The following is a 12,140-nucleotide window of genomic DNA, read 5'->3' on the forward strand; positions in this document are numbered from 1 at the left end:
GAAGAGACTAGGGGTAGGACGGGAATAAAACACAGACTTACTAGAGCATGGACTTGAGGATATGGGGAGGGGGAAGGGTAAGCTGTGACAAAGTGAGAGAGTGGCATGGACATATATACACTACCAAATGTAAAACAGATAGTGGGAAGCAGCCACATAGCACAGGGAGATCAGCTCAGTGCTTTGTGACCACCTAGAGGGGTGGGATAGGGAGGGTGGGAGGGAGGGAGACACAAGAGGGAAGAGATATGGGAACATATGTATATGTATAACTGATTCACTTTGTTGTAAAGCAGAAACTAACACACCATTGTAAAACAGTTATACTCCAATAAAGATGTTAAAAAAAAAAAGAATGAATAAGTGATCTGGAAGACAGAATAATGGAAATCACCCAATCAGAACAGCAGACAGAAAGACAAATGAAAAAAAAAAATGAAAGCAACATATGAGACTATGGGATAATATAAAGCATGCCAATCTATGCATAAAAGGAATCTCAGAAGAAGAAAGAGGAAAGGGAATCAAAAATTTATTCGAAGGAATTATGGCTGAGAACGTCCCAAACCTAAAGAAGGAAACAGATATCCAGATACAGAAAGCACAGAGGGTCCTAAACGGACCTACTCCAAGACATCTTAATGAAAATGGCAAAAGTTAGAGAGGATTCTAAAGGCAGCAAGATAAAAACAAAAGTCAGTTACAAGGGAACCGCCATAAGGGTATCAGTTGATTTCTCTACAGAAACTTTGCATGCCAGAAGGGAGTGGCATTTAAAGTCCTTAAAGGGAAAAACTTGAAACCCATGATACCCTATCCAGCAAGATTATCATTAAGCATGGAAGGAGAGAGAAAGAATTTCTCAAAGAAAAAAATAAAAGAATTACAGCAACACTAAACCTACTCTAAAAGAAATACTGAAAGGTGTTCTCTAAATAGAAAAGAAGCAGGAATCTATAAGAAATGGAAAATCACAATAGGAAAAGTAAATATATAAAAAGATTGAAGACCACTTAAATTAGGCAGTACACAGATTAAAGAAACAATCAAAAAAGTCTGTGAAAGCGATTATAATCACAATGAACAGCAAAAAGATAAACATGAAGAAGAGAAACAGGACATCAAAATTGCAAAATGTAGAGGAGGGGAGTAAGAAAATGTAGATCTTTTAGAAAGTGTTTGAGCTGATATGACCACCAGTCTAAAGCAAGTAGATAGAGTTATGGGTTAACATACTTGAAAACCAGGGTAACGACAAATCAAAAACATACAACAGATTCACAAAAACCAAAATGAAAGGAACTCAAGCATAATACAAGAGAAAACCATCGAAGCACAAAAAGAAAAACAAAAAGAAGAAAGGAACAAAGAAGAAATACAAAATCAACAGGAAAACAGGGTTTAAAATGGCAATAAATACATTTATCAATAATTACGTTAAGTGTCAATGGACTAAAAACATCGATCAAAACACACAGAGTGGCAGACTGGATAATAAAACAAGAACCTATAATATGGTGCCTACAGAAGACCCACTTTAGGGCTAAAGACACGTATAGATTGAAAGTGAGGAGATGGAAAAAGATATTTCATGCAAATGGAAATGGCAGGAAAGCAAGGGTAGCAATACTCATACCAGACTTTAAAACAAAGGCCATAAAGAAAGTCAAAGAAGGACACTATATAATGATAAAAGGATCAATACAAAAAAAGGATATCACACTGGTTAACATATACACACCCAATATAGGAGCACCTAGATACATAAAACAAATACTAACAGACATAAAGGGAGAAACTGATGGGAATACAGTAATAGTAGGAGACTTTTAACACCTCACTCACATCAATGGACAGCTCTTACAGACAGAAGAGCAATAAGGCAACAGAGATCCCAAATGACACAATAGAACAGTTAGACTTAATTGAAATCTACAGGATACTACATCCAAATAAAGCAGAAAACACATGCTTTTCAAGCACACATGGAACATTCTTTAGGATAGACCACATACTAGGACACAAAACAAGGCTCAACAAATTTAAGAGGATAGAAAGTATTTCAAGCATCTTTTCTGACCACAATCACATGAAACTAGAAATCAACCACAGAAAGAGAAACGAGGAAAAAAACTATTACATGGAGAGTAAACAACATGCTACTAAAAACCAATGGGTCAACAATGAAATCAAAGAGGAAATAAAAAATATCTCGAGACAACAACAATGAAAACACAACCATACAAAATCTATGGGATGCAGCAAAAGCAGTCCTTAGAGGGAAGTTCATAGCGATGCAGGCCTTCCTCAAAAAACAAGAAAACTCACAAATAAACAACCTAACCTACCACCTAAAAGAATTAGAAAAAGAAGAGCAAATAAAACCTGAAGTCATCAGAAGGAAGGAAATAATGAAGATCAGAGAAGAAATAAATAAAATAAAAATTTAAAAAACAACAGAAAAATCAATAATACCAAGAGCTGGTTTTTTGAACAGATAAACAAAATCAACAAACTTCTGGCCAGGCTCACCAAGAAGAAAAGAGAGGACCCAAATAAATAAAATAAGAAATGAAAGGGAGAAATAATAACTGACACTACAGAAATACAAAAAATCGTAGGAAGATATTATGAACAGTTATATGCCAACAAAATGGACTACCTAGAAGAAATGGACAAGTTTCTAGAAACAGCCTGTAAAAACTGAATCAAGAAGAAACAGATGATTTGAACAGATCTATCACTAGAAGTGAAATAGAATCTGTAATTTTAAAAATTCCCTGCAAACAAAAGTCCAGGACTGGATGGCTTCATTGGGGAACTGCACCAAACATAGTGAGAAGAACTCATACTGATCCTTCTCAAACTCTCCCAAAAGACTGAAGAGGAGGGAATACTCCCAAAGCCATCCTATGAAGCTACCATCACCCTGACACCAAAACCAGACAAAGACACTAACAAAAAAGAAAATTACAGGACAATATCTTTGATGAATATAGATGCAAAAATCCTCAACAAATATTAGCAAACCGAATCCAACAACCCATAAAAAGGATTATACACCATAATTAAGTTGGGTTCATTCCAGGGTCACATGAATAGTTCAACATATGCAAATCAATGAATCTATCACATCAACAAAAGACAAAAACCACATGATCATCTCAATAGATAAGGAAAAAGCATTTGATACAATTCAATATCCATTCATGATTAAACTCTCTCACCAAAGTGGGTATAGAGGGAACATATCTCAACATAATAAAAGCCATTTGTGACAAACACATAGCCAACATAATACTAAATGGTGAAAAGCTGAAAGCCTTCCTGCTAAAATCTGGAACAAGACAAGGATGTCCACTCTCACCACTTCTACTCAACATAGTATTAGAAGTCCTAGCCACAGCAGTCATATGAGAGAAATAAAAGGTATCCAAAATGGAAGGGAAAAGGTAAAATTGTCATTATGTGCAGATGACATGATACCCTATACAGAAAACCCTAAACTCTGCACAAAAACTACTAGAACTGATAAATGAATTCAGCAAGGTAGCAGAATACAACATTAATATACAGAAATCTGCTGTATTTCTTCATACTAACAATGAAATATCAGAAAGAGAAAGTAAAATAAATTCCCATTTAAAATCGCATCCAAAAAAATGAAAAATATCTAGGAATAAACCTAATCAAGGAGGTGAAAGATTTATATGCTAAGAACTATAAAACATTGATAAAGGAAACAGAAGATGATTCAATGAAATCGGAGGATAGCCCATGCTCTTGCACTGGAAGACTTAATATAGTTAAAATGGCCATACTACCCAAAGCAATCTACAGATTAATGTGATCCCTATCAAATAACCCATGACATTTTTCACAGAACTAGAATAAATAATCCTAAAATTTATATGTAATCACAAAAGACCCAGAATTGCCAAAGTAATCCTCAGGAAAAAGAACAAAGCTGGAGGCATAACCCTTCCAGACTTCAGACAATACTATAAAGCCACAGCAATCAAAACAGCATGGTTAAAAAAAAAAAAACAAAAAACAAAAAACACAGCATGGTTCTGGCACAAAACTGACATACAGATAAATGGAACAGAATAGAGCACCCAGAGATAAACCCACACACTGTGGTCAATTAATCTTCGACAAAGGAGGCAAGAATATACAATGGAGAAAAGACAGTCCCTTTAACAAGTGATATTGGGAAAGCTGGACAGCCACATGTAAATCAATGAAGTTAGAACACACTCTAACACCATACACAAAAATAAACTAAAAATGGCTTAAAGACTTTAATATAAGACATGACACCATAAAACCCCTTGAAGAGAACATAGGCAAAATGTTCTCTGACATAAATCGTAGCAATATTTTCTTAGGTCAGTCTCACAAGGCAAAAGAAATAAAAGCAAAAATAAACAAATGGGACCTAATTAAACTTAAAACCTTTTGCATAGCAAAGGAAACCATAAACAAAATGAAAAGACAACCTATGGAATGGGAGAAAATATTTGCAAATGATGAGACCAACAAGGGCTTAATTTCCAAAATATACATACAGCTTACACAGCTCAATATTAAAAAAACCAAAAAACTCAATCAAAAAATGGGCAGACGGGGCTTCCCTGGTGGCGCAGTGGTTGAGAGTCCACCTGCCGATGCAGGGGATGAGTCACTGTGGAAAAACAGTATGGAGTATGGAGGTTCCTTAAAAAACTAAAAATAAAGTTACTATATGATCCAGCAATCCCACTCCTGGGCATGTATCTGGAAAAGATGAAAATTCTAATTCAAAAAGATACACCCCAACGTTCATAGCAGCACTATTTACAATAGCCAAGACATGGAAGCAACCTAAATAGACATTTCTCCAAAGTAGACATCCATATGGCCAACAGGCATATGAAAAGATGCTCAACAATGCTAGTTATTAGAGAAATGCAAATCAAAACTACAATGAGGTATCACCTCATACCAGTCAAAATGGCTATTATCAAAAGGTATACAAATAATAAATGCTGGAGAGGGTGTGGAGAAAAGGGAACCCTCCTACACTGTTGTTGGGAATGTAAATTGGTGCAGTCACTGTGGAAAAACAGTATGGAGTATGGAGGTTCCTTAAAAAACTAAAAATAAAGTTACTATATGATCCAGCAATCCCACTCCTGGGCATGTATCTGGAAAAGATGAAAATTCTAATTCAAAAAGATACACCCCAACGTTCATAGCAGCACTATTTACAATAGCCAAGACATGGAAGCAACCTAAATGTCCATCGACAGATGAATGGATAAAAAAGATGTGGTATATATATACAACGGAATATTACTCAGCCATAAAAAAGAATGAAATAATGCCATTTGCAGCAACATGGATGGACCTAGAAATGATCATACTAGGTAAAACAGAGAAAGACAAGTATTATATGATATCACTCATAGGTGGATATCTAAAAATAGTACAAATGAACTTATTTATAAAACAGACACAGACTCACAGACAGAAAAGAAATGTATGGTTACCAAAGGGGAATATGGGGGGACGGATAAATTATGAGTATGAGATCACAGATACACACTACCATATATAATATAAACAACAAGGATTTACTGGATAGCACAGGGAACTATATTTAACATCTTGTAATAACCTATGATGGAAAAGAATCGAAAAAAAGGAAAAAATATATATATAACCAAATGACTTTGCTATACATCTGAAACACAATATTGTAAATCAACTCTACTTCTATTTTTTAAAAATCAATTTAATATTAACTAAAGAGGACTTCCCTGGTGGCGCAGTGGTTAAGAATCCACCTGCCAATGCAGGGGACATGGGTTCGATCCCTAGTCCAGGAAGATCCCACATGCTGCACAGCAACTAAGCCCGTGTGCCACAACTACCGAGCCTGCGCTCTACAGCCCGTGCGCCACAACTACTGAGCCCACATGCCACAACTACTGAAGCCCGCGTGCCCTAGAGCTTGCATGTCACAACTACTGAGCCCACGCACTGCAACTACTGAAGCCCATGTGCTCTAGGGCCCATGTACCACAACTACTGAGACTGCGTGCTGCAACTACTAAAGCCTGTGCACCTAGAGCCCATGCTCTGCAACAAGAGAAGCCACCGCAATGAGAAGCCTGTGCACCGCAACGAAGAGCAGCCCCCACTCGCCACAACTAGAGAAAGCCTGCATGAAGCAACGAAGACCCAAGGCAGCCAAAAATAAATAAAATTAATTTTTAAAAAAGTAACTAAAGTAAGATGTAAAGCGGGAAGGGAAATTTGCCATTACTAATTGGCACTGATAAGAGCTATTTTTACTAGAATAGGCATTTACATAACAGAAGCTGTGCATCTGCCTCTATATATGGTAATCCATTTGAAAAAAAAGTCTATCAATTTCAAACATCATTTGTGAAAGAAGACATCAATCAAAGTGTCAAATCATAATCACTAGAGGCTCTGGATTAGCGGCAGGATAAAACAAGATTCAGTAGCCACCTGTGTTTCATTTTAGACTTTTCATGTCTCAGCTCACCAAGAGGCACCCTTGACTTCGGGGCCTTTTGTAAATTCCACAGCTATCAAGGTTAAATGGTCCAATTGATACTTCATAGATGGAGGACAACTTACAGAAGCTGTGCATCTGCCTCTTTATATGGTAATCCATTTGAAAAAAAAAGTCTATCAATTTCAAACATCATTTGTGAAAGAAGACATCATTCAAAGTGTCAAATCATAATCACTAGAGGCTCTGGATTAGCGGCAGGATAAAACAAGATTCAGTAGCCACCTGTGTTTCATTTTAGACTTTTCATGTCTCAGCTCACCAAGAGGCACCCTTGACTTCGGGGCCTTTTGTAAATTCCACAGCTATCAAGGTTAAATGGTCCAATTGATACTTCATAGATGGAGGACAACTTAGAATTGAATTAGCATCTTAAAAGAATAATACAGGGCACAACAGTATATTAAAAAGTAATTACTATACGTGAATAAGAACCTTATTCTATAAATATTTGGAAGGCATACCTTATTTTCTTTGTATCTGGTGAGATCTGCTACACAGTATTCCTTGAATAATTTATCATAGTATTTCTTTGCAAGTCTCTTCTCCCTAGATTCATTAAAAAAATATAAATCTTACACATTTAGAAATTCAAACATTGTTTGCTACTTGGAGGCAATGTCAAATAACGCATATGATATAAACATTAATGTTTTAAAAGGTCTATTACTTACATGTGCATAGAATATCTGAATATTAACTATTAATAGTGGGTCTCTAGGGAGGGAAGCTGGAAGACTAATAGTCAAAGATGAGAAGGAGACTGACTCTTCACTTTTTACCCTCTGTAATGTTTGAATTTTTTTTTTTTTTTTTTTTTGTGGTACGCGGGCCTCTCACTCTTGTGGCCTCTCCCATTGCGGAGCACAGGCTCTGGACGCGCAGGCTCAGCAGCCATGGCTCATGGGCCCAGCCGCTCCGCGGCATGTGGGATCCTCCCGGACCGGGGCACGAACCCGCATCCCCTGCATCGTCAGGCAGACTCAACCACTGTGCCACCAGGGAAGCCCTTCCCAAAATATTTTTAAAATTTAAAAAGAAGCGTACTACAAGACAACAAATAATATTGTAAAAATTTTTAAAGACAAAGTCAAGCAATGAGAAGTCAGTTAAAATTGTTAAAAATTCCCAAAAGAATCAAACCAGATTCAATAATCTGAGGCACGGTTTTATGTTCTCGATTCAGAACTGTTCCATATAGGGGCCAAATGCTTTGGACAGGTGACAAAACAAGAAAACTCTCAGGGAGCAGGAGAGGTAGGACTATAGCATTTGATGCATTATGTCTCACACGGGTACAATTACCAATTCATGTCCATTTCATCCTCCTCATTCCATAGGAATCTGTGATTTTCTCGTATAACATCCATGTCTATCTTGTCATTTTCCCTGAAAAACAAAACAATTTCAAATTCAATATGAAAACAAAATTAGTCAAATTTAAGTTAAACAGTGTGTGAGATTTCTGAGCACCTGAGTAAAAATAAGATACACAAAGATAGTTTTATATGTATGTATGTATGTATATTTATAAAAAGTATTTCAGTATTTTCAAAAGGCAGTTATAAAGAGTGCTCCTACAGAAACAAATGGATAAGGAGTCCACTCATCTCTAGAGCTGGTTCAATTATACAAAGGGTGCTAAATTACCAAAACTAGGATGAGAAATCTGAATAAACACTAAATGGATAAGGAAGATGAATGAAAATAAGTTTCAGAATCTAAAATAAGTAACACCATCCTATTGTGATCTAATTTTTAAAATATATAAAAAATTTTTCCACACCTCATTTTACTACAGCTTCCTAGGAATACTGAGTAAGGAAGGAAGAGAACTGAAGGAGATGATGTTTCAAAATGATAACAGATTGGGGACAGAACAAGGGATTGTTGAGAAATACAGGCTAAATTCAGAGGAGAGCTAAGTTTGGGGCTGATGAGCTGGTATAAAGTTTTTTAAGGCACTATCAACTCGGAAAATCGTTAAGAGAAAAAAACCCACACAAAACCAAGAGGCTCTGACAGAAGAGCCTCAGATATAAGAAGGAATTTCATGTGTGGGAAATATTAGAGTGAGGTCTCTTGTTTGCCCTATCTTTTAAAAAGCAATCCCAAACCTGAGGTCTAAAGAGTTCATTATTTCAAAGATCCTTGTGGGGGAAAAAAAAAAAATCACTGCATAATCAGGCACGTGAATATTCCTCACATAATCCTGTTATTGCCAGGATCAGCAGGCTGCCTGAGGCCTGTTGCCAGAGAAATGGGGTTCATGATGAGTTGCTTAGCTAGAAGCTTCGAATGGCCTCTCCACCTTATAACAACAAAACTGGAATGGAAAGCAGGGGAAAATGACAGAATCAGAAGATACAGTAGCTGTGAGTCTTCAAAGACACCCATACCTACCTCACATTATGTAAAATAAACTTTATGACACTTACCCCAATCGCCTGAAGTCGTCTTTTTTGCCACCATAGTATAAAATATAGTCATTTACAAACTTTGTATGCCTTTGATACTGAAATGCAAAAAATTAAGGATTTTATTTGTTCAGTAGTTGGGTGTCAATGACATATTAGTGAGTAGGGGAAAAAAAAGCATAGTATGAGTCTATTTAGTTTTTTAAAAATATACAAATATATACTATACATGCTTATAAATTTAAAAAAGATCTAAAAGGGTAAATATTAAACTGTTAAGAGTGAACACAGTACAGTAGAGGGGCTTTCACTTTCTACTGAATACTCTATATTGTTTTGAACATTTTCAAGCAATAACTCTCTGGAGAGAAGGACAGCTTCCTATATACAGCCTCACACCACCACTCATTTTAATCATCAAAATATGAAAAACAAATTATAGTTTCTAAAGTTAAAGGTGAGGAGTAGAATTTTTCTTCATTATAAAATATAATTTAGCTATTTCAGTAACAATAAAGCCTCCAAAATAGAAGATGCAACTTTTATTATATTAAATCTTAACATGAGGTTTTCGAAAAGAAATAGAGATCACGTTATTTTTTTATACTCTTTTAATATTCAAAGAAGCTACAGTCGTGTTTATTTTCAGTGCAATACAACAAACACATGAGCATTTTAAAAGCTCCATGGTACTCTCTCTAGAGCTGAACACACACATAACAGAACTGACATAATATTGTCTGTGACTACAGCCTATTATATTAAAGACAAACAGTTATTTAATTGATCACAATGTGTTCTAACAGAATATCGAATCAAAACATAATCCTGAAACGAGCAAGAAAGCAATTAACATTTCAGAAAAGAAAAAGGAGAAAAGCCAGATACCCAGAGATCTGGGTTCTAGCTCTTGGTCTACCACAAACTGGTCATGTGACACTGGCAAGTCACTTAAACCTTTCAAGAGCTCAAGTCAGCAAACTTTTCCTGTAAATAGTAAATATGCAGGCCATACGTCTCTTAAAACTACTCAACTCTGCCAATTTAGCATGAAAGTAGGCACAGATAACACCTAAATGAATGAGCACAGCTGTGTTCCAATAAAACTTTTATTTACAAAAACAGGTGGTAGGTGGGACTTTGCTTCCTGGAAGATGGAGCAAAGATGTACAGTTAATCCTTGAACAGGGTGGATAGAACACCCACCCTCCTCATTGTCCAAAACCTGCACATAATGTATAATCAGCCCTCTGCATCTGTAGATTCAACCAACTGCAGATCATTAGTACTATAGTAAAATAAATACCCATATTTACACAAGTAATACAGTAAAATAAAAATCCTTGGGCTTCCCTGGTGGCGCAGTGGTTGAGAGTCCGCCTGCCGATGCAGGGGACATGGGTTCGTGTCCCGGACCGGGAAGATCCCACGTGCCGCGGAGTGGCTGGGCCCGTGAGCCATGGCCGCTGAGCCTGCGCGTCCGGAGCCTGTGCTCCGCAACGGAAGAGGCCACAGCAGTACGAGGCCCGCATACCGCAAAATAAAATAAAAATTTTTTAAAAAATAAAAATAAAAATCCTTGTATAAGTGGACCCTCACAGTTCAAACCCTGTGTTGTTCAAGGGTCAACTGCACTTCTCCCTATTCCTCCCGCTGAAAACTAAAAACCTTGGAAATTATATATAAAACAAAGATAAGAAGACTCTGAAAGGTAGAGAGAAGAAGGCAGACCAGCTATGGACCTCAGGACCCATGGTATGACATGGTGCTGAGTTCCCCAGGTTTTCTTTTTGCTTAATAAATGCCAGACTTCGAGGTGAAGAAGCTGGATAGCTGGAAATACCAACAAGCACAGACAAAAGAAGTCCCAACAAAAGTCTGTTCCCTCTAACAAAATAATCAGGAGAGAGGCAGCTTAACAGAAAAGATAACTTTTAGGCAGTAACTACTCTATTCCAGCCAAATACTCCAGAAAATCTATGGCCCCACCTCCAGCCATGCAAGAAAAGGGGGTCTAGACTTTCACCCTCACCAGGCTGTAACTAGATGCCCCAACACCCCCAACTGAGTGGTGTGATAGGAGGAGGAGTAGATGTTGAAATGCTAAAGGAGCAGCAGCAGATGAGATCCATGGGAAAGCTAAGCTATTGGGTTAGGAGATAAGAGGAATAAATAAATTGGTGACAGAGAACTTCTATAACTTAAAGAAAAGGATCAGCAACAATAAAGTGAAAGTGGTGACTACAGGATAGTGGGTATATCTAATTGACATCGTCTCCTTCTCCCTACCCTGACCACAGTAATAAATGCCCAGAAATACTTTCACTCTCCAATATTCCCAACAGTAATATGGATGGCCAGTGGTAGCAGCTTGTGTAATAAGCCAGTCTTACCAAAAAGTTGAGCTGAGAGATGGCTATCACAGGGACACAAGGTATAACTTAAAGACAGCCCCAATTCATGCCTGAAAGCTGAAGTCAGAGCAGGCTTGAGACAGTCCACAGACCTATTATTTTTTTTTCATTTCTATTTTTTCTAACATCTTTATTGGAATATAATTGCTTTACAATGTTGTGTTAGTTTCCCCTGTATAACAGTGAATAAGCTATACGTATACATATATCCCCATAACCCCTCCCTCTTGCGTCTCCCTCCCGCCCTCCCTATCCCACCCTTCTAGGTGGTCACAAAGCCCCGAGCTGATCTCCCTGGGCTATGAGGCTGCTTCCCACTAGCTATCTATTTTATACTTGGTAGTGTATATATGTCCATGCCACTCTCTCACTTCGTCCCAGCTTACCCTTCCCCCTCCTCGTGTCCTCAAGTCCATTCTCTAGTCTGTGCCTTTATTCCTGTCCTGCCCCTACATTCATCAGAACCTTTTATTTTTTCTTGTTTTTTAGATTCCATGTATAGGTGTTAGCATACAGTATTTGTTTTTCTCTTTCTGACTTACTTCACTCTGTATGACAGAATCTAGGTCCATCCACCTCACTACAAATAACTCAATTTCGCTTCTTTTTATGGCTGAGTAATATTTCATTGTATATATGGGCCACATCTTCTTTATCCATTCATCTGTCAGTGGACACTTAGGTTGCTTCCATGTCCTGGCTATTGTAAATAGTGCTGCA

General features: G+C 37.3%; 1 protein-coding gene across 1 annotated transcript in view; it reads right to left on the minus strand.

The window, feature by feature from the left end:
• LOC102983286 (protein FRA10AC1) overlaps positions 1 to 12,140 on the minus strand; it is a 54,477-nt gene that overhangs the window by 37,613 nt on the left and 4,724 nt on the right. The window contains exons 6-8 of the mRNA XM_028481645.2: positions 9,028 to 9,104; positions 7,895 to 7,978; positions 7,054 to 7,138 (exon numbers count right to left, since the gene is read on the minus strand). Of these exons, the coding sequence (XP_028337446.1) occupies positions 7,054 to 7,138; positions 7,895 to 7,978; positions 9,028 to 9,104 (246 nt within the window). The remainder of the gene's footprint in view (positions 1 to 7,053; positions 7,139 to 7,894; positions 7,979 to 9,027; positions 9,105 to 12,140) is intronic.

The sequence above is a fragment of the Physeter macrocephalus genome, chromosome 20 (assembly GCF_002837175.3).
Source record: "Physeter macrocephalus isolate SW-GA chromosome 20, ASM283717v5, whole genome shotgun sequence".
Taxonomy (NCBI): domain Eukaryota; kingdom Metazoa; phylum Chordata; class Mammalia; order Artiodactyla; family Physeteridae; genus Physeter; species Physeter macrocephalus.